Source organism: Gymnogyps californianus, chromosome 4 (genome assembly GCF_018139145.2).
Source record: "Gymnogyps californianus isolate 813 chromosome 4, ASM1813914v2, whole genome shotgun sequence".
NCBI lineage: Eukaryota > Metazoa > Chordata > Aves > Accipitriformes > Cathartidae > Gymnogyps > Gymnogyps californianus.
The window spans coordinates 58,858,012-58,881,483 of NC_059474.1; the positions used below are offsets into that span (position 1 = coordinate 58,858,012).

General features: G+C 43.3%; 1 protein-coding gene across 1 annotated transcript; it reads right to left on the reverse strand.

Annotated features, from left to right (window-relative positions):
- Nucleotides 1-1,885: 1,885 nt before the first annotated feature.
- On the reverse strand, nt 1,886-16,372 carry ETNPPL (ethanolamine-phosphate phospho-lyase). Its single transcript, XM_050895641.1, has 13 exons — nt 16,317-16,372; nt 14,357-14,475; nt 14,035-14,194; nt 13,093-13,167; nt 11,233-11,326; nt 10,127-10,243; nt 8,285-8,367; nt 7,529-7,754; nt 6,491-6,645; nt 5,646-5,735; nt 5,304-5,434; nt 4,341-4,408; nt 1,886-3,463 (listed from the first exon to the last, which is right to left on the reverse strand). The coding sequence occupies exons 1-13, from the start codon at nt 16,370-16,372 to the stop codon at nt 3,332-3,334; spliced, it is 1,506 nt and encodes a 501-aa protein (XP_050751598.1). The 3' UTR covers nt 1,886-3,331.
- Between the last annotated feature and the right edge of the window lie 7,100 nt (nt 16,373-23,472).

The following is a 23,472-nucleotide window of genomic DNA, read 5'->3' on the forward strand; positions in this document are numbered from 1 at the left end:
TAATGAAGCTAAGGCTGAGGCTTTTTTCCCCAGATGTGGACGTGCGGCAGGCTCTGTTTCCCTGGCAGTTCAGTAGTGTTGTGTTGACATGGCAACTTTTGATCCTGATTCTTCTCCCCAGAACAGTGCTGTCTAAGGCACAGCTTTCTGACTCCACACAGGTTCATTCCTGCTTGCTTTTATGTAGGGGAATTAACTGGTGGTGGGTTCAGACTCTCACAGTGTCAGTCTTTCATTGGTATTTGCAGCAAGCACCGTTCTTTCTTTTTCCCTTGTTCTAACCAGTCTGTTCGCTTAAAAGTCTTAAACGTGCAATATGAAAGTGATTGAAACAGTGGTAAACTGAGAATGCAGTAAAATTACCTTGATTCAGCTTCCAGTAGAATGATGAGCTAGAGTGAAGATAAAACTAGCTAACTAACTAACTAATTCCAGCGTGTGATGCCCACTTGGGATGGAGTCCTGCCTTTCCCTCATCCCACTGTCTCTTCCTCCTGCTGCATGTCCTGTGCAGGCTCAGGCCTCCTCCATGAGCCTGTTCATTAGCCTTGCAGAAAACTGATGAGGAAAAAAGCGTGGTCTTATTTTTGTCTGCAAGGTTAGTGAATTGAACTGGTTTACAGAGGTGTCTGATGAATGTAAGGGCTAGGGTGGAGGTTGAACCAAAACCAGGAATTGCACAGCCAGGACAGGAGAGGTAGAAAGAAGAAAAAGGAAAACAGAGAGTTGGAAAGAGGAAAAAAGCCTTGCCTGTTCAGTGGAGGGAATATATTTGATCAGTTCAGCTGACTGGAACTGCTCTCTCTGTGTTTAGCCTTAATTATTTCTGCTTCCACTCTCCCATCGTTTAGTCAGTCTCTTCTGATTAGTAAGTCCTTCACAGTAGGGATTGTGCATAATCTCGCCGGTGGACTCTGAGATACTGCGGGAATGTTAAAAATGATATAGTAATAGTAATTCTAGTAGGTCCAGCTCAACTCCTAGTAACTGTTGGATTGGTTCCTCTATTTAAATGATAGTGGTTTTTTCCAGTGGGTATCTTAGAAGTGATAGTCTCTCTTGTTTAAAGAAAATAGAAGACTTAGTTGTTCTAGGTAACTCGCACCTTGCATAATGAGCAGAACCAATAGGTAGAGAGCTTCCTGACTTGTGAAGCAGAAACTGGGTGAAAAACACTAGTAAATTGGAGGAATGGTTGTTCCATGTATTTCAAGCGTGTGCAGAAGCAAGACACAGGTAGGGTAGAGGTAGAGGCCCAGGCCCCTTGTGTTTATGAAGTTGTAATCTTCACCTCCCCCCAGATTTAGGCTAATGGGATTTTTTTTTCTAGTTCTTTGACATGTTTTTGAAAATTAAATATTAATGACCTGCCACAACAGTCAGTGCCATAGTATAGACTGGTGGGCTGTGTGCCTTGAGCTTAACCCTTCCAATAAATTGCACAAGTGTTTGCTTGCTAGGAAGCAGACGCTGCTGCTGCTGCACATGGCGGACAAGGTGTAATGTAAGTAGCCTTACTCTATACGGGGAGTGACCTAAACCCTGCCTTTGGACACATACCAAATTAGGTTGACTTAGGTCTTTGTGTAGTTTCATGTTGTAAAAGACCTGTGGTGTCCTTCCTGGTGCAGGGTTAGCAGGGGCTGAATTGTGGCAGCTGAGGTAACATCTGGCTTGGAGAATAAGAGCTGCTGACAGGTGAGGGCCATGTAGGGCCTTGGGGAAACACAGCCTAGCCAGTTCTGCTTCGGCATGGAGACAACCCCCAGCCAAAACTGAAGTTACTTCCCTCATCAAATGGGTGTTACTGAAGAATAAAATTAAAACAAAAAAAACTCTCTGTGGAGGACACCATAACTACAAATAAGAGATTTATTTTTGTGGAAGAATTATTCAAGGATCATGAAACAGAAAATAAGCCAGCTTGAGGATGTTGGAAGACGTTACATCAGAAACATCAATATTAATATAGCAAATTGTGGAAAACATGAAATTAGATAAGGTGCTCAATTTTCAGTCGTATCAGTAGAGTCATTAGCAGCAATTACAAAACAGCAGAACTTAGGGTATTAAAAGTGAAGAGGAAATACATTTTGTCTTTTTTTTTTCTGAAGTACAAACCATTTGTAAAGCCCTCAGTGTCTTCCATAGCGTGGAGTTGTGCATGTATTAAAAAAGAGAAGCAGGGCTTGTGTGCTTCCGTTGAAATTTAACACTGCCAAGGAGGCAAGTCAGTCTAAAGCATCTGCAGCACAGATAGGCAGTGGCTGCAAAGTGGTCGCATGCATGTTTTATGCAGTGGTCCTCTTGTTTTAGTAATCTATCAAATGTTAGCATAGCCATTTATGTGTCAGGATCCCATGCAACTGGTATGCAACTCTTTGTCACCACTGACAAAAAGTAACAGCACTGCTACAACAGGATCAGGCAGTAATTCCCACGACTGTCAAAACAACTAAAACCCATGGGAATGCAAGCTGGGCTGTCCCTGAGAACCTCATTTTGAGAGACCCTCAGGTTAAATTCAATCAATCAGTATGTCTGAAATGATATATACTCTACTTGCATATTTTTTGGACTGAGAGGGTTCAATATATAAACTTTTGGAAAAAAACCATAAAGTCTTACTCTATATAATTATTTTATCTATAAAAGTTGCTTTATCCATAGAAAATTAGGATCCAGATTCTTCATTTTCTTTGAACATAAAGTGAGAATGCCCTGCATAAATATCGTGTCTCTACACACACAGTGGTAGACTCTTGGTAGAGCGTCTTTGACATTAACAAAGCTACACCAATTTACATCAGCTGGGAATATGGTCCATAGGACCTAAATTACACTGGAAGATAATGATTTCTCTCTCAAGCATTTTTTTGTGAATTCAGCCATTAAAACATGGGAAGTAATTAACATCTCAATATTACATATTGAAATTTAAAATATTGTAAAAATAGCATGTTAAGCATATAATTTAAAACTTAATAGGATTGGCATTTGCTTGTATGGTGGTTAAGCAATTCAGATTCTATGTAATACAGGTAAATCCACAGATTTCACTGAGTTTGTGTACCTATGTCAAGCCTGCCATCAGCACCAGGGTATTTGTTTATCACTTGTCCTTTCTGTCACATCTAGATTTCAAGCCACATGGTGCAGTTCTCATGTATCTGAAAAGGTATTTTAAACCCCTACTGAAGCTAATAGGAATTCAGTCAGTTTATGAAAGGTAGGATGAGGCTTCAAACAGATCCTAGGACTCAGACTATTGCACTCTTCATCTCAAAAGCAAGCCGGACAAATTCAAACTGAATGAGGAGACTTTCCCTCTTCATGTTCTTATTCTTTTACTTGACAGTGAGCATTTTTTAGAATAAAGCCCATTTTCTTGTCTGCAGGCAGCTCCATTCATATGGCCAATGCTTTCATTTGCACCTTCTGCTTGAGAACTCCCTTCAGTTGTCTGAAACAGAAATGAAATGTGAGTGAAGGCACATGCATGTCTTCCAACAGGCAGCCATGGGACTTGGTTCCCATCAGGTCGCTCTGCTTGACTCTCCTCTTTTAGTGGTACAACTTCTCAGCTTTGAAAGAAATTGAACTGAATGTGTACAAATGTCTGTAAGAGGAGGCTTGCACCCCAAATCTAGCATAATCTAGATGATAGCCAATAATCCATAGGGTCTCTGCCTTAATTACTACATCCCTAGACAGCTGAGCTATTGCCTTCCCCCCATTCACAGCATCACTGGAAAACTCAAGGGACAGCTCAGCAAGCTTTCCTATAACACAGTGGGTGACGTATTTTTAAGGGTGTGAGAAATTATGTATGATTTATCCAAAGCTGGGGCTGCAACCTAAGAAGTCCTAATTTGGATGCATGTCAGCCATTCATACTCAAAGAAAGAGCTATGGTGGAAACAAAATCCTTGGAACTCTCAAAAAACTTGGACACCTTCCAGGCTGAAGGCTTGCTTAGAAAGCCTAACGTCCATCAGTAGCACACGATACCTAGAACTAGTAAAATTGTTGACCGCTGAGCTCACAACTTTGTGCAGCCCAAAGTCTGGTTGGTCTTGTTTGCACACAAGGCAGACAAGGTGAGAGGCTTGTCTATAACATGTTTCTCGTTGTAGGTCTGTATTACTCAGCTCTTTTTAGATTTCCCCCAGTAACACAATCCTCTCAGGTTTCTAGTAGCGAGTTACGTTCTGAGCTCAGTTTCAAGGCACAGAACCACTCACACCACTAAAAATGAAGGCATGCTCTACCAAAGTAATTTATACTTGCTTTGCCAAACTCCTATCTGAATAACAGTTCAAAAAAAATCCAAAACATACTTTTGTTTTACACTGTGCATTTGTAGATGCATTATTTTCTGTCTTCATTCCAGTTGCCTCTTCCATTTCTAAAAAAAGTAATAAAATAATTAAATTAAAAAGAACCGGGGTAAGTAAGCATGCAGTCAATTTAACAGCTGGCTAAAGTAAAAAAAAAACCTCATCAGCTATTCCTCTGGGCATTTATCACACAGAAGAATAACTGAAGAATGATGAATACTTCCTAAAACATTTTTCTCAGGCAATGTGATTAATCTATCAGGACTGTGTAGCTTGGGGGTGTTTAGAGAAAAGAATGAAATTAGCAGCTTGACTGTAGCATGGGTGTTCAGATAGTCCTTTCAGAGCTGAATTCTGCCTTTGTCGAGCAGGTTCATGCTAGTCTAACTCTAGTTGTTATAATCTCAGGAGATGGGAGTGTTCAATGTAGAATGGGCTTGGAGACTCCTTACACTAATAGTATACCTGACATTATTTTCCCCTGGATTGGTCCACAGGTAGAAGAGAAATAGACCCTGAAAACCTTCACACTAAATTTGAGTGAGACAGTCATGTTCCAGTACAGCACTTAAAAAGAAAAAAAAAAAGAAAAAAAAGAAAAGAAAAAAAAAAAAGGTAGAGCACATTATGGAAAGTTTCACCAGTGTCTTTCAGGCCTGTGCTGAATATATTTGCTCCTTAACATATAGCATATGTGATCAGAAATGAGTAGTAACACTGAGGCTGTGAGAGAAAGGATCAAGAGCAGGATTTTGCCTAGAAGTTTGGATGAAGTATGCACGGGGCTTTTTATTTATTTATAATAATTGGCATTAAGAACAGCAGTTTGGACAAGTGGTAAGAAATGTAGTTGATTACTTTCCCTTGCACGTAATGGCCTAGATTATGGTGGCTGGTGTTTCTAACGGGTCATCTGGAAATGAACAAAGAGGAGTATTCCTTTGAGCACTAAAGCATATATACCTGTGAGAAGAGCATCAATTGTCTCCACTACGTGTTTTGCATCTTCTATTGTGAAACACATTGGTGGTTTAAATTTTAGTATATTTCTGTAGGGTCCATCTGCACTAAGAAGGATTTGTTGCTCTTTCAGCCTGTGGAAAGAGGAAACATCTGTGTTAGACACGGGTATAAAACTATATTGTGACCTGTCAGACCCTTCAGGCTGAGTTAGATTTTGAAACTTTTCTTTTTCTAGTGCTGTGTTATCAAAAGCTACATAAATTTAAACTGAAATTAATGACTAACTGCTGGGGAATATTAGGAGGGTTTGATCACTGCACGTAGTCTTTAAAAACCATTTACTTGTAAATAAGGTGAAGGGCTTCAGCAGTGGCTGGTGTTCGCTTTTGCTGATCCTTCACCAGATCCACTCCAACAAACAATCCAACACCCCTGCAGTAGGGAAAAAAAAATACAGACAAGTGAAATCCAGTGTCAGTAACCCAAGCCTTCTGCTGCAAATGCAAAACGTGTTTCTAACAACTGCAGTTCCCTTCCCTGGGGCGCAAGCAGGGAAGGAGCAGGAAAGAGAGGAGACTTTCTCTTTGGTCATCTTTCGGCACTGGCTACTTCAGATGATCAAGTGGGACAACAGACATTTCTGGATACATAAATTTAGCTGGCTCATTAAGGGTACATGGCCAGTTAAGAATGATAGAATAATTTTCTTTCTCTCTTATTCTGCAGATCTCAAGCCAGGGAGCTGTGGAAGACAACCAAAAATGAGAACTAAAAAAATGCCACAACCCAACCTCCCCCAAAAACCTGAAGGCAGTTATCATGGTAGTAACATGAGATGAGGAAAACCCACACTAACATCTCCAAATGAAATGGACCAGAGGTTTGAACAAGGTCTCCATCGTCCCAACAGCATGCTGACAACTGGGCTATTGCACATGGATGGCTTTCTCCTACTCTCTCCCAGAGCTTTTCGAGTGGCTACGCTTATGCCTAACTAAGTGGATGGATGGACGGACAACTTTTTTGAAAAATGTATTACCTTACAGTATCAGTTTTGGGTAGTCCATTTTAAAAAAAGAGGTGTAGCATAATCATGACATAGTATTTCTGTGTTCCCCTCACCCCAAACTTCTTGATTTTTCTAGCACAGTTATTTTTCTTCTCTGACATTGCTGTAAGGCACCCACCTGATATCTCCCACTAAGGGATGTTTCTCCTTTTGCTCATCCAGCAACTCCAGGAGATAATTTCCTACACGTGTAGCATTTCCTTGGAGATCTTCTTTTTCTATTACGTCCAGCACAGCCAAACCAATAGCACAAGACACTGGATTGCCTCCAAACTGATAGTAAAGACAAACAGGAAAACAAAACCCATCAGAAATATTGATCAGTCTCCATCCATGTAGTTTTTCACTTGCCCTCTCCTGCTTGGCATCTCATGAGGAAAGCTTGAAGAGGTGGGGACTTTGTGCCGTGGCTGTGGAGCACCGTCCCCCACACTTTGGGCAGTGTAAGAAGCCCAAGGGAGGGGCTCCCTCTTCCTCCGCTTCGGGTTTCAGTAATTTGAAGATTTCACAGCTGAAGCGTTCAAGCTGCTTTCATGGTTTGCTGATTGCATGTGCAGGCAAAATGCTCCTGTGAAGAGCAGTGGGTGATAGATCTGATATTTCTTGAACCGGAGGGTATAAACTCCATTGAAAGCAGGGGGATTCATGGTAGCTGGGAAGAAGGCTCAGTCGCAGGAGCAGAAAGAGGACTCAGTAAACAAGAAGAAAGCTGCTCCTCTGTGGCATACACGCAGCTCAAATGTTTCCTGGTAAAGGGTCACTGTTCTGTTAGGTGACAACTGCAGAGCAAGGTCTGCCAGGGCATGAGCCCCACCAGCACAGAGCCTATCCTAGAAAATGAAATTTTACATGGTCGACATTTCAGAGTGGGGAGAGAGAGAGAGAAAAGTAAGGAAGAATTTATCTGTATGGATGTGAGCTGAGATGCATGACTTGCCAGAGACCTAGTGCTGGTCCATATTAAGATATACCACTTGGTACAGAGCATATTTCAAAGCCTCTCCACTTGCTTTTAGATTCTAGACTGCGGTTGACTTGAGCTCTTCGTAATGTGATGCAGTGATGGATGCAGATGTTAGCTGAATCACCTGAACAGCTTCTAACTGCTAAATGCAGACCAAAAGAAAAAAAGGCAAACCTTCACCTATGAACTTACTGTATTGAAATACTCCAGTCCGGAGGCACCAAAACTTTCAGCAATCTCCCTTGTTGTGACCACACAAGACATAGGGTGGCCATTGCCAATGGGCTTTCCCATGGTGACAATATCAGGCACAAAGTCTTCGCCTTGCAGTTGGAATGCCCAAAAATGCTTCCCAACTCTGCCAAAGCCAACCTGGACCTCATCAGCTATGAACACTCCACCCACCGCACGCACGTACCTGAAAACAAATAGAATAGCTTGAATGACTAGTGCTACAGTACATGTCTCAGGTAGGCAATATCTAGGACAAGGGAGTTTGTATTACAGAAAGTGTCCAGTGTGAGACCAGGTTAGGAAAAAAGAAAGAACGTGGCTGCTGAAACACAGCTATAGTTATTTCAATTGATAAAATTTTTAGTTTGCTAAATATTAAGAAAAAAAATCTGATATTTTGATGGAAAATAGGGGTACTGTAATGGTACTGCAGGGTTATATCTATGATGGTTCAACTTCACCTTCCATCAAACTTATGGCCTGAGGATTAAAGATAGAAAAGGAAAGACAATTATCCAGCTAAAAGCAATTAGTCAGCTGATGTTCCATAAAAAAACCAGAAGTGGAATCATACTCTTCAAAAAGTAGAAAGGAACCACAGATATCCAAGAACAAGAGTGGGTGATAGCTGAATTGATTGGATGAGCCTACAGTGAAAAAATCTGTTTCTTTGGTTAATTTTCCAGCTATGCCCTTTGCAAGTGATGTACGTACTCTGCCACTTTCTGGAAATAGCCCACAGGTGGAATTACTTGGCCTCCACAGCTCTGCATGGATTCAGCTATGAAGGCAGCAATCTACAAAAAACAAACTCAGGTGAGAGCTGTGTTCATCTACTTGGCCTTTGCACAAACATCTAACAGTCTAGAAATAAATGTTTAAATATGTGCTTTAATTTAATCACGCAATGGGTTGGACAACTGAGGGCTCTTGAGAACAGCTATGGCTAAAGAATTTATTCATTTTGTAATCTGGGGTGCCCAAATTTGCAGTAGCCAGGGCCACCTTTGCAACCTGATGGGAATACAAGGACCTCCGTTAAGCCCTAGTCCTACAGCTTTTGAAGTGGAAGACACTCACTGGTGTCAGTGGACATTGGATCAGGCTCCTGGGAGCTCTGTAAATTTATTTACAAATTTCAGTTTACAGGAGATGACACACACAACAGTGTTTGTCATTTTCCCCAAGAGGTTAATGAAACTTGCTTAATGCCAAGGCTCTCCCATAACGGGTATATGTCATGATCAGCTTTTTTGTTCAATTCTGAACACCAGGTAGAGGTGGGTAGAAGCTGAACTGTAAGATGACCTGAGGCTACACTTTGGGCACCCCTGCCTAATGCAAATAACTACACAAGTAAAATGTCAGCATGAGGCACTTGACAAAAGAGGAGAAAAATTCTAGAGTTGAAATAATTCCAGTTGCTAGGAATGAAAAAGAAAGTTATTTCAAGTCAGGAAGGGTAAGAGCAGCGGATCAGATACACTGGAACATCAATATTTGTTTCTTGTCAACAGCAGAGGTCTATGCAGCAGAGATACGATATTACCCCAAAGTCTCAGCATAAGTCTGCTATTTAAGGGATTGCATCCCCACACCACTTGTGAACCCCTCCCTGAGCATCAAGAGGTCTCTCTGGGCTGGTGCAGTCTTCCTGGAAACAAGGCCGAGCAGTAACGTGTAAAGAACCGTACACTATATTTGAAGAGGCATGCTACGGCCAAAGAGTACGAAGCTTCCCATAGCATGTGAGGCTTAGCCTTTAGCACAACTTGTCCTGCCACAGGTCTATGTCACCAAAACCTAAGAAATATGCAAAAGAAAGGAAACAAGGGAAGAAAAAAACAAAACTATCCGTTAGTAGAGAATTAAAAAAAGCTGATGAAGAAACTAAGAGTGATGTAAGTCCATTGGACTAGAAGGGAACATGTTGTTCCAATGTCCACTGAAGTCTTCTGTGACTTCAGTGGGCTTTGGATCAAGCCCTACAAGTCTCAAAACGCTAATGCCATCATACAAAACATTAACACACATTTTAGGTAAACCTGTTCAGAAATTGTCTGTTTTTATCAAGGTCATATTGTATGATTGAAAGGTTCACCTTTTTAGATGACTCCAAAGTTATCTTCAGCTACTAGACTCAGAAACGTAGTATAGAGATTTTATCTAGCATATTTTCTCCATGTCCTGGAGACTTCTATATATCCTTGCTAGAATTTGTGATGCGGTTTCTCAGCTGACCTCAAAGCTTGCCCTAAGATATTTACAATCTACTGATTCAATGCATAAAATAGGAAATTAAACTGCTTTGGTTGTATCTGCTTATTTACAACTGTATTATTGATCCTTTCATTGATGCCTAGGAAAATTATGCTAAGAAGAGCATCAGGTAGAAAAATGGCCTATTTTGAACACAGAACCCATCATAGAAAAATGAAGGGCTGGGGGAAGCAAGGGAAACTGAGTAAAGAAACATGTCCTTAGTTGCCTGTTTCATGCCCCCATGCCACACTTAATAGATGAAGCCTCAGCATTTCTAGAGCACAAAACACACACCTTGCGTCCATTCTTCTGTGTTTCTTCAATAATCTTTTTCACCTCTTCAGCATAAGCACTTGCTGGATCTGGGTGGTCTTCCCTATATTTCCCTCTGTAGATATCTGGAGAAGGAGCCTGAAAAGACCAATTTTTTTTTTTTTTTAAAGCCCATCCTTCTGTGAAACTTTTATTGCTCTGCGTTTTTGTCTTTCCACACAAATAGATAATAGGAGTTAGTACAGCCTGAATTTCTGCATGGAATTGCAAAAATGCTTACAGGAGCTTAAAACTCAATCCAGCCCTGTGATGTGTTCAACATTACTGGACACAACTGTGGAAAGAGCCATCATCTACCTCATCCACCTTTCAAGACTGTCCCTCCTCTCCCCCAAGACACAATACTGAGTCCTCATCCGTCATCTTATTTCAGATTCTTGCAGAAAGAACCATTTCTGCAACTGGAGAATGAGGTTTTCTGGTCTGTCACTTCCCTTCGAGCATCCTAGCCACGGTACGAGTCTGTATGACCTTCAAGCCTCTACAAACGGTGTTGGGAGAGGTTCAGTAAGTAAGAGAAAGGAAGTTGTATAAAAAAGTGGATACTACTTTGGCAGTGTGGTTAATGCAAGGAGGTCTAGATAGGAAAGACCTGCTTGGTGTACATCTCTGGGCTGAGAATGATTTTTGTCTTTGTAAGATATACAAGTTCAGGCTGAAAATCAAACAGTATCCCGCTCAGGTGGACACCCATGAGCTCTATACCCAAATCTCTGTGAACTTGTGGGGTCTGCCTTTCCAGTTTTTGGAAGTAGACTCGAAAGTCCTGCATATCTTTAGCCAAACCAACACAACTACTGGCTAATTTCTTCAAACTGTGTAACTATACAGTGCAGTGACTCAGGAAACTTGTAGCACTATGAAGGAAATCAGCCTCACAGCTGAATACCCTCTTAGAAATCCAAAAGCAAGCAATTTTGCTGTATTTAATCCACTGACAAAACACCCAAGCATATGTACTCTAGCATCAGCAAAACAGAATGAAAGTATATTTACACTAGAAGTGGGTATTTCAATATGCTGCATAACAGGCATAAAAATAACAAAAAGCAAAAAACCACACTTACCACATGCACAAACTCCTTCTTGCTGTCCTTTCCCAGCTGATTAAATTTATAGGGACTGATGTCAATCAGAGATGTAACATGGCCATGGTAAGCACTGCATGAGTGTTAAATATTGAAGTCACTTTTCACCAAATGTATAGAAAAGCTAAATTTACAACTGTGCCCGTAAATAATCCAGAATAAGCGACTGTATCTGCAACACAGTAGCACTGTTTGTGAAGAGATCTTGATTTAATTTACTCAGTCTTTCTCTCAAAGGCAATATGAAATTGCTGTTGACTTTAATTCACTAGCACGAGTGGGACTAGGAGGGTTTTTTCTTGCATAAAGTCAACTGCCAGCATGGGGACAGACCAAGATGATGTCCCCTGGACCGCACCACCTCTAAGGTGGCTGCCCTAGCAGCCTTACCTAGCAGCTGAAGGGTGGGTCCAGCTCCCTCATTTCCAACCTGTGGGCCCCACTGTGGCCAACCCAAGCTTTGCAAGCTAGACCCCAACACCGTTGCAAAGACTCTCAAGAGTGTGCATTGCATCGGAAGGTGGGGACCTAATGCAGCAGCAGCACACTGCTACCTGCCCTGAAGGCCCTACAGGCTAGATTGTTTGGCAGAAGCCACTTTCAGGATAAGGATGAATATTGTTTGACTATAAAAGCTTTATATTGCAGAGTATGCTAAAGCTGGTTACTACTGAGGCCAATTTGATTTAGAAATGAGGAAACAGAGCCTTTTGAACCTAAAGCATGTAGCAGCTTCATTCAGAGAATAAACACTTCTGTTCAGCCATAAACTTGAAGCGAAGGGAACCTCAAACCAAATCAAAGACATGTCACAATCTCATAGTAGCACACACATAGGGCAAAGAGGATGTTTTTGAACTCCTTCGTCTTCTTTACACCGTTCTACTATCCAGTCAACAAAATCTGCCAATGGACACAAAGAAATGACAGAAAGCCCACCCTGACTGGGATAGTAGCTATAGCAAAAGCCTACAGAGTCTTGGGACCTGGGCAAAGAAATACCCTGTGGTGTTCAGGAAGACAAGACATTGCAGTGAAACAGTGACAGACCCAGCTCCATCCTCAGCCTCTGCTGACGGAAGCTATTCTCAGTGGCTCCAAATCTTGGCCATGTGAGTCAAGGAGGGCTAACAGGGATCTGAGCACAGCTGAGTCAAACAAGCTTTGTGCCATTCAGAGACATGCTCTTGCAGTTGCGCTGGCTGGACTTTCTAATCAGAACCTGAGAAGAAGATCCAGCCCTACAGCAGCATAACTAACCCTACGTAGGATAGCGAAACCCACAGACGTGGTCGGCCACCTTCCCCATGGCTGACGGCCCTCTCAGTGCCTCCTGATTTTGGAGCTGCTCAGTTTTGTGTGCGTACTCGTGTTCACTGGAGGAGAGCTGAGCATCAGTGCAGCACTGTTGCAGAGCTACAGGATCTTTCTTCTTGACCACTGAATATTTATTTGTACAAAAAAAAACATGTCCAGCAGAGCGTGACAAACAGAAAGCCCTTTTCCACAGCAGCCCAGTGGCCAGAGCAGTCATTGATGCTGAAAACCAACATTCAAGTCTCTGGCCTGAATTGCTTTGGAAGTGTCTGTGGGAAATGTCCTGTAACAGGTGATTGACCTTCTGGGGTGACTGACAAGCTTATTTTTCAGAGATCTTCAAAACTTGTGTTTATCCAAATGTGGAAAAGGGATTTCCTGACCTGTTCTAGTACAAAAGCAACGAAGCTTTTCTTTCAGCAGGCAGTGGAGTACAAACAGCAGGGGGTTGCTGCAAAGCCACTTCTGAAGTAATGGCAGGAGCTGCTGGCTGCATTCACATATGCTACTCTATGTACTTACTTTTCAAGGGTGATGACATCTTGGTGCCCATGGTACTGCCGAGCCAGTCGTAAAGCAAGATCATTTGCTTCAGACCTGCGTAATAACAGATACAACCACAAAACAGTGAGGAAGCGCTTCCAATTAATACGGTATTCTGACACAGAAGAGGAGGCACAGGACTAATGGATATAATAAATCAACACAGCAGGCTCTGTTACTGTACAGATTACAATGCTAAGGTTGAGACTGTAAATGCCATGTAATAGGGCAAAGAAAAAACAGCTCTTTGTATAAACAGCAAACAAAGAGATGCTTTCTTTCCCTCCCCCAGTTTGCTTGTAGACATTTACCTCCTCTTGGTACAAATGAGACTGCTTTGCAGCTGAGAGCGCAACGCAGCCGCAAACCCTCAAAAAGCAACAGCGTGCCAGCCCCGTCTCCCACCCTCCACGACGGTTCCGTCCTCCGCAGCGCTTGCACCATCAGGCAGCAGAGAACGCAAATCTGCTCCCTGGACGAAGACTCAAACTTCCAGCCTGACCCGTAGCAGCCCCTCTGCTCACAAGTCCCTGCTGGTTGTCTGTTCTGGCAACGTAAGTGATCACAGACTAAACAGACCACCTAAAGAAGACTACTTGTTTCCAAGGTCATATGTCATTTTACAGATAGCATTCATCAATCTGTACATAATGTTCACCAATTTGCAGTCTAATTTGCTTTTCTTGCTTTTTTCGCCCTTTTTTGCATAGCATTCAGCAGACCAGTTTCATGTTTTGCATTGAGCCATCACACTAAATATGACAGCTGCAAATAGGAAGGATCCTTTGATCAGTACTGGAAATATTTTTGTTGCTTATTATTAAGTCCTACTTCGTAAGATTTAGACCAAGCTGTTCTGAGAGTCCATCTCAAACAGGAGCAAAATAGTCATAATGGAAAAAAATAAATATTCAGACATACCCAGAGTTAACAAAATAGCAAACAGAGAGTTTCTCGGGCAGGGTAGCTGTAAGACGCTGCGCATATTGAACAAGGTTGTCATGCAGGAACCGGGAATTTGTATTGAGCAGTTCCATCTGTTTTGTTGCAGCCTTTATCACGTATGGATGACTGTGGCCAACTAAAGAAGAAAATAATTAGTTATTACTAGCAAGCATTCAGTTACTGAACCACACAAGGAGATTCAGAGAAGCACTGTGAACGTCATCACTTGAAAGAAGTGTGTTCTGATCCCTATTAGAAATGAAGGAATAGAAGCAGTCTTACAAGTTAAACTGCTTACCATGTGCAACGTTGTTGATACAGTCTAAGTATTTTTCTCCTTTCTCATCAAACATATATTGGCCCTGAGCACGCACTATCTTCAGAGGGTCCTTGGCAAAGAAAACTTTGCAGGAAGGCCTAAAAGAAAAAAAAAATCATAAAATAACACCATTTTAGTTCTCAGTTGTTCCCCCTCCTTTGAGTGTTGAGGGGGTTGATCTTTTGCAGCTCTGGAGACAATTGCCTCCCTCTGCAAAGAGCCTGTGAGTGGTTCAGACAGTGGTCAAGCAGGGCTCTCGCTGAAATTAAAAACAGCCTCTGTGCACCTCCCCAGGCACAGTGGGAACAGAAGTAGGTCTTTAACAAGGGTGTTTTCAAAGCATGGCTCTGTCTGCAAGTGGTTTCACAGGAGCACAGTGACTGCAAGTCGTTCAGGTCCTTATATGTCCTACTGCATTTCTAGGCTGTAGCTCTGTTTGTTTACATGCCTTATGAACATGTATGGCCAATTAATTCACTGGGAATAAAACTAAGTTATTAAGCATTGTTTTACACTATAGGCAAAAATTCATTATGCAATGGATGACTGCACCATATAGAGGTCGCGTTCAAGAACAAAACACTAACGCCTTGCAAGCTTTATTTTCAGAGGTGCTGAGCAGGTTCTAAAAATCTCACTACCTCATCCTGACTGCTTTGGGCAAAATCTTGAAAAGCAGCTTTTTATAAGCACCTAAATTGCACTGGCTTCCAGCAAAATTCAGGCTCCTTGTAAAATTATCCAAAGTACTCTTTAATCACTCTTTCTTTTTTTTCCTCCCCCCCCTTGGAGAACGTCAGCTATGTGATTATGTTGAATGATATTACTGAGCAGAAGGAAAGTCTTCTGAACTTTTAGTAATGTTTATATGGCCTTGGATAAATACAGTTGTTTCCAGATAACTCGGACAGTTATTGTCGATATTGAGATTATGAATTTGTAAAGCTTAAATATGACTCCTAGAAAGTGATTTACTTTCTTTCTCACAGTTTCTAGCCCCATTGCATAGATCTTTTCTGACATCTTCAGCTATTCCTCTGGTGCACTTTAAAAGCAGTGCACATCGTCATCATCATTGGGCATTTCTTGACTACAGTTTTTTCTTCTATAACCTGTCAGTCTGTTGTGTGAAAGTTTCTTTTTGTTTGCCCAGCACAGCCCAATCCTATAATCCTTGCACAGGCAAGAGTCCCTTAACAGTGAGCTAAAGAGAGGCGCCTAAAGAGAGGCTGATGCGCACACTTTATGAGGCCATGACTTTTATGAATCTTTACTGAGCTTTCTATATATGCCACACATTTAGGATGCAATCAGCAAATAGCGCCGGTTTTAAGCAGCGGGACTTATTTTTCACTTGGCGCCACCTACTGAAGAAAGAATTATAGCTCCACGTTCCGGAGGAACTAATACTGCAATACCGTGGGATCCGATACGTGCACAGCCAGGACTATTGCTCAGGTCACAACTGCCAGCAGCCTTCCTGCGTTTCCCCCAGTCAGACTCAGCTTAAGAAACCTCCTCAGCTTCATTTAACAGAGACGTCTATTTTTCAGGAGCATGCAAGCTCATTCACAAAAAAAAAAAACCCCAAACCCGCACAGCCGCATTTTAGACATACACCTGGGTACCACATTCTGGCTGCTTGCTTTGATCTGTTAAAAAAAGTGACGTAGCGTTTGATGTGCTGTGTTTTAATGACTGCATCCCCCCGCCCGCCTAGGGAATTAGAAGTGGCCCAAAGATTTGGCAAGCTGAAGGGCTGACAGGTCGTGTCCCCCCGCGGGGGCTTGCCGCGGGGCCGGAGGGGCTGCCCAGCGCTGTAAGCCCCCGGGCAGCGCCGAGCGGGTCCGGCCGGGCGCGCCGGTGCAGCCGCCGGAGACCGACCTTCCTCCTCCTCGTTCTCCTCATCCTCCCCCGCTCCCGGCCCCGCCGCCCCTACCCGATGTGCTTCCTCCGCAGGGCGAGGGTCTCCGCCTTGCTGTAGCGCTCCTCCATCCCGCCCGCACGGCCCGGCCCGGCCCGCAGCTCCCCGCCTCTTATGCCGGCGCCGGCCCCCGCCAAACCCCTCCTCCCTGCCTGCCCCCCTCCCGCCTTCCCCGGCGGGACGGCCCGGCCGTCCGCCCCCCCAGCCTTTTCCTTTCGGGCGACTCGTGTCTACTATCTAGCTGAGGCTCAGCCGCGGCTTGCCCCCGCGCCTTTGAGTTTTTCTGGCGATGCAAAACGGCACAAACTTGCAAAACAACCGACTTGCTGCGGAGGACCCAGCTCCGAGCGGCGGGCGTGCCATGCCCGCGGTTGCTCGCCTTTCGTCGGTCATTCTGGTGGTCAAAGCACGTCTGCTACTGACATCCTCGTGGGGGACACCAAGCGGTTGATTTAGTCAAAGTTAGGGTCATAATTCAAGGATCTTCGTAAGTGTAGGCTGAGATATATACTTGTATACATCCATCAAAGCCAGTATCCGTATTTCTTGTAAAGCAGGGCAAATTAGTAAGAGCTATGGTTTTCTATGTTTTTATACACGCAAGTAGAAAAGGGCTCTAGTCCTGGCACTCTGATGCATTGGTACACCCTTTTTCAGTCTGGGCAAGACCTAAGTATAACTGGTCCTATGATCTCTTTCTAACCACAGCACCAACACAGAAGTGATTTGCTTGAATGTGGCATTTCTTCATGGTTACCCTTGATAACCATCTCACTGGACGTCAAAGCCCATAAGAAAAAGCCGGGACCATTTCACAGGGAAGAAGGGCAGAATTCACATCAAGAGGCATCGCATTTCAAAACAGTGAAGCTGCTGGTGGAGCACCTCAGCTTTACCTTCTCCCTGCCACGGATACCCCTTCTCCTCCTCTGGAGGCTGCTCCTTGAGCTGCACGGGCAGTCAGCAGCAAAACCTGCGCCCACGTCCCTGCTATCCCATCTGTAGCTCGTCTGTGCCACCTGCAGCGCTATGTTTGGAAGAGTTTTCAGAGAGCATGTGTAAAGCCACACAATTTCCTGTGCTGATGATACTTGTCTTTTCTAGATCAGTATCCAGGAAGTCATCCCAGATTTTGCAGATGGAAGAAACATACCTCCTGATTTTTACATCTCTGCCAGTAAGCCACCTTTCTGCTTCTCTAGTCAAGCATTTCTTCTCCTACAGACGTTTTCTTGAGCTTCTTCAGATAGTGTTAATTTTGAAACTCCGCAGCTTTCATGTTCCTGTATTCCTACTCCGTCGGAAACTTTGCCTCACCAACCAACGAAATAGCCATGCAGCAGAAGTGATAGGAGGCACCAGCAGCTACACCTCTATATCCCAGCAGAGACAGCAGCTGCCTGTCTTCTTCACTGCCTTGTCCAGGCAGAAGGCGGCATGGACTTAAAAGATATGAGGGAGTTGTCAAAGCTGTCAGCTAGGGCAGTATGGTACAGGCAGCGATGAGATTAATTGAAGAGAGCAGGCATTTAGATCTGCTGACATCCAAATAGAGCCTAGGCTAGAGCCTGTCAGAAATGCCGTCTGCAATGCTTTTCCATTTTGCCTGCGTCTCTGAAAGCTGGGGAATGATATTTAGCATAGGGTAGATGTAGTTCAGGTTTTACACATTATATACTAGACCTAATTGCAATCCCTTTGTAACAATAATGTAAAGAAAGACTAGAGCTCAGGCAGTGAATGGCAGCATGCGAGTCTCTGAGTCCGAAGGCATTTCAGGAGCGAAGGTTTTCCTGCACCCAGCTGGTGCCTGCCCTCTGTCAGTGCCGAGCACAGCCTTGTCCCTCCTCCGGGGCTGCTGGGAACGCTAGCACTGAAAAATTTCAGCTGTTTATGCTGACCTGCCCGGTCTTGCTTGCACAGAAACCCTGGACCACAAACAGATTTAAGGGATATACAAGCTGCTGTGCTTCTACTACTTCACAAGCATGCATCGGCAGCCAGCCCTGCTTGTATCAGGGCTTTTTGTTCCAGGTTTAGCAAAAGAAAGTTTGTTCACAGCTAGATTAGTAATTGCTTGAAGTAATATTAAACTTCATCAGGAAAGCTCAGACTGGTAGGTGAAGTAGCTTGTTAGAAGGGGGGGTTGCTTCTCTGTCCCTTCACAGCCATGGAAAGAGGCTTAACAATCAAGAAAATATCCCTCCCTCTTGGCTCATAGTTCTTGCATGCTCTTTTGATATTATCAGCAGGAGCAAGCCTACCAAGTCTCATGTGTAGAGCAGAGGAGGTCTTTCCCCACTGATTAGCAGAGAGACCCTGCCTGAGACACAGGGCTTTCTAGCACCTTGTTACTTGGCTGTTTTAGACCTCTCCCGCTCCTTCCCCTTGCCCTCATAATGCTGTGGAGTAAATACGAGCAGCAATTTCTCCATGATACAGAGAATTATTAAAATAGTGTTGTTTTTTTTAAAATACTTGTTTGGGTTCGGTTTTTTTTTAAACATACTGTTTTCTCCATCCTGCTCTGTTTGCTTTCTGAACATTTTAGTTGATTTTTTTTTCCACACTTGTTTAAGGGCTTTGTCCTGGCAGGATACCAGCAACCAGCAGCCTGGCTCCCTGTATGAATGATGAAAAGGAGTAAATATTTCTAAGAGCTGTTCAAAGTATCCAAGTAAGGTGCCTTCGTCTCCCTATTTAACTGTGTAAGGAGTTACTGTACCTCTGAAAAACAATGTATTGCTAGTGCATCCTGAGAAGCAAACCCATTACAGATGGTCAGTGGAAAATGATCTGCACTGAAGATCTGTTTCGGTACAGAAAGGTAAAGACAGACAAACCATACCTGTCTGCACCTTCTCAGGGATAGCAAGCTGCTTGGTATTTACTCTGAAAGGGCAATGGACTTGCCTGTGAGTTGGTGTGGTGATCGGTCCAGGCCCCTGAGTCAGTCAAGTGCAGGGTGTGTTAATTGGGTACAAATAGGCCAAGGAGAAGGCAGAAAAGAGCAAGATTATGTTACTTACTGAGCTTCATGGCAGCATCGCTTTCCAGAGCCATTTGCATGCTTGCTGGGTCCTGAATAATTTTTGTCGAGAATCGTTTCAGTGCTGAATGTACCAGTAGTCTTTGCAGTTCCAGATTTTTAAATGGCAAATTTATTCTATACACATCTTTCTGACACAAGCTAATTGATATAACAGTGAGAGCTGACATTTTAGATTTTTTTTTTTTTGGCCATATTTGTTTTTATCAGTTTTATCTCAACCAGAATCAATTACCTCACAACAATCTTAATATGCCAAAGAGAAGAGAGGTCCTAAAAGCCCACAAAAAGTTGCCAGGTACTTGTTAGCTCCAGGAGGGAGCAGCCAGACAAAGGTGATGCCAGTCAGAATTCGTGACTGCTCAGTTTAGGTGTGAGCACTTGGCAAACTCAGTCAAACTGTAACCTGCACATATAAAAATAAATCAGGATATTTATTAGTTAGTGAACATTCTGTCTCGGTGTAAGTGCAGGAAAAACCTGCATCTTGGTTGGTGTGACAGGAGCTGTGTCCACCTTTGTTCTCAGAGACAAACTAAAGCAGCTTGATACAACTATACTAGCAGACTGTGATCTCTCTGAGGAGGTTTGTGTACAGTATTTTCCTGAACCCTACAGGTCATGTATATATATTTGTATGCATGCATATATATATCTACACATGTATTTATATATGTGTGCATGTAGACACATATATACATACATATATATCTGGAGCATCCAAGCTCCAAGTTTTGAGCAAGATCCAAAACCACTGTATTTTTCTACTGCAGCCACGAGAAAGGAGAGGCGAATGCCCTGTGAATACTCCGTCTGGAAATTAGCAGAAGCCAACAGAAGAGAAGACAAATTAGAAGGCTCCAGGGAGACCTTCTAGCAGCCTTCCAGTACCTAAAGGGTGCCTACAAGAAAGCTGGAGAGGGACTTTTTACAAGGGCATGTGGTGACAGGCCAAGGGGTAATGGCTTTGAACTGAAAGAGGGTAGATTTAGATTCGATGTAAGGACCAAGTTCTTCGCTGTGAGGGTGGTGAGGCACTGGAAGAGGTTGCCCAGAGAGGCTGTGAATGCCCCATCCCTGGAAGTGTTGAAGGCCAGGTTGGATGTGGCTTTGAGCAACCCGGTCTGGTAGAAGGTGTCCCTGCCCATGGCAGGGGGGGTTGGAACTGGATGATCTTTAAGGTCCCTTCCAACCCAAACCATTCTGTCATTCTAGTGACCCTGGGAAGACAGAAAGACTCTGCTTGCAGGAACGTGACTTAAATGTTTTGGCATTCCCTTGTTTGTTTTCTTTTAATATTTATTTGGCTGCAGTTGTTACTACTTGCTGGAACATGAATACTTTGTCAGCTCCTTCTTTTGTTTTGTTCTTTTTGTCTTTAAACATTTCTTTGTGTGTGGTTATTATAATTGAACCACTAGGTGAAGCTGTGTGAGATCATTGTCCTGGTTTCAGCTGGGACAGAGTTAACTCTCTTCTTAGTAGCTGGTACAGTGCTGTGTTTTGGATTTGGTGTGAGAATGATGCTGATAACACTCTGATGTTTTAGTTGTTGCTAAGTAGCGCTTATCCTAAGTTAAGGACTTTTCAGTTTCCCATGCTCTGCCAGCAAGCAGGTGTGCAAGAAGCTGGGAGGGAGCAGAGCCGGGGCAGCTGACCTGAACTAGCCAAAGGGGTATTCCATACCATGGAACGTCATGCCCAGTATATAAACTGGGGGGAGTTGGCCGGGAGGTGTAGATTGCTGTTCGGGCATTGGTCAGCAGGTGGTGAGCAACTGCATTGTGCATCACTTGTCTTTTCTTATTTCTTTTTGTTTGTTGTATTCTTTTTCATTACAATTATTATTATTCTTAGTAGTGTATTTTTATTTTTACTTTAGTTATTAAACTGTTCTTATCTCAACCCACGAGTTTTACTTTTTATTCCCAATCCTCCTCCCCACCCCACTGGGAGGGGGGAGGGGGAAGTGGCTGCGTGGTGCTTAGTTGCTGGCTGGGGTTAAACCACAACAGATGAAGATCTAAAAAGCCACTTCTGTTTCATTTATTTGATTTCTGTAGAGTCCTTGTTACAAATGGGCAGGGATTAGCAGGTTTACTAGGTCCACAAAGAAGAGTTGGATGTGAGTAATGGCCTTTAAGTATTTAATTAAAAGCTCCATTAAAAAAAAAAAAAAAGAGAGGGAGAAGCAGCAGGTATTTCACATGCAGCCCTGCATGTGCTTTGGCACGTCACAAAATTATGAAGGAGGTATCTGGATAGGAGGGAATGTGTCCTGGTTTCGGCTGGGATAGAGTTAATTTTCTTCCTAGTACCTGGTATAGTGCTGTGTTTTGGAGTTAGTAGGAAAATAATGTTGATAACACACTGATGTTAGTTGTTGCTAAACACAAGTAGTGTTTATACTAAGTCAAGGATTTTTCAGTTTCTCATGCCCAGCCAGCAGGAAGGCTGGAGGGGCACAAGAAGCTGGGAGGGGACACAGCCAGGACAGCTGACCCAAACTGGCCAAAGGAATATTCCATACTATATGACACCATGCCCAGTATATAAACGGGGGGGAGCTGGCCGGGAGGGGCAGATCACTGCTTGGGAACTAACTGGGCATCGGTCGGCGAGTGGTGAGCAATTGCATTGTGCATCACTTGTTTTGTATATTTTAATTCTTTTAGTATTGTTATTGTCATTTTATTATTATCATAATAATTATTTTTCCTTCCTTTCTGTCCTATTAAACTTTCTTTATCTCAACCCACGAGTTTTTTCTTTTCAATTCTCTCCCCCATCCCACTGGGTGGGGGGAGTGAGTGAGGGGCTGTGTAATGCTTAGTTGCCAGCTGTGGTTAAACCACGACAGAATGCCAGAGGAAAGTCGTGTCCCATCAGTGCCCTAGGATGTGAAGGCTATAGGATATTGGTTAGCTGAGGTTTGACTTTAGAGGGAGTGTGATACTGAAAAATAACAGGGAGGCAGTAAAAGGACTGAATGGGAAACCCACGGACAGTGAGCTCTAGCAGCAGCCAGAGCGCATTGGTTGTTACCATACCGGTAATGACACTACCAAAAATACGTAGACTGCAGGCAGAGTGCTTACAGTGACTTGGCTAACGTCAGAGTAGCCATGGCACTGAGAGGAAAAAAAGCGGGAATTGTCCAGAACATACTTTGTGTTTGTTTCTTGGCAGGACAGCTGCAGCAGCATCTGGAACCACCTTCCCTCCTCTATGAAAGGAGAAGAAAGGAGAAAGATGGAAGGAAGAAAAGGCCAAGAGCGACTGCAGCAAAAGCAAGGACTTCGCCTGGGTCAGGACTGCCTGGCTGGGGCGGCAGCAGCGCTCGCAGTCCTTGGGGCCGCACGTGCAGCATGGCAGAGCAGCGTCTGCTCTCGGCGTCGCCGGGTGCTTCCTCGGGGACGCTGGGCACATTAAGCTGTAAGTACCTCATCTGGGAAAGGAAGCAAAGCTATTTTTAGTCCCCCCCAAGAGTCTAAAACAGAGCTAGATAAGATTAACGGACATTTATGGAGATTGCCAGGAGTTAAGAGTAGAGGTCAAACTCCCACGGTGCTCACTCTCTCTCTCAGCCTAGAGTGACTACATTTTCGATGTGAAGAAAGGGGAAATAATGGGGAGTGTTTTGTTTGTCTGAAATATTTTGGGATTTAGAAAACCCAAACATTTAAATAATGCTATGAAGAGATTACAGCTGCTGCCTGATGTTTTATTTTTCAAAAAAAGTCCTTTGTTCAAGGAGACTCCTACAAAAAATGTCTTAGACCAGGGTGCTTGAAAATATACGATTTTGCAATAATTATTATGCTCCATCTTTTCTGAACAAACTGGATTTGTGATAAAACAGACCGTCACATTTTCTAGCTTGCACTGTTACTCATGACACTGCCTGTGTACATCTTTATTTCTCAGCAGTTCAGGTTTATTTTTCACCTTCAGTATTATATATAGGGGAGACTGGTGATTTTCAGCTTTATTTCTTTGGATCCTAGGATGCCTGTGGACTTCCCTAAGCAATAGTTTCAAATTCTGGTTAATACATAGGTCCTTGCAGCTTTTCCAGAGTGAAGAAAGGCTCTAAGGTTTGCAGCAAAGCTTCTTCCTTCC

Excerpts from the sequence above, each read along its gene's own strand:
- ETNPPL (XM_050895641.1), bottom strand. The coding sequence starts at position 16,372 with ATGGAGGAGCGCTACAGCAAGGCGGAGACCCTCGCCCTGCGGAGGAAG. Across the intron at positions 14,476-16,316 it reads CTGCGGAGGAAGCACATCGG|GCCTTCCTGCAAAGTTTTCT; the intron begins GTAGGGGCGGCG and ends TTTTTCTTTTAG. Across the intron at positions 13,168-14,034 it reads TGCTATTTTGTTAACTCTGG|GTCTGAAGCAAATGATCTTG; the intron begins GTATGTCTGAAT and ends GTTATTACGCAG.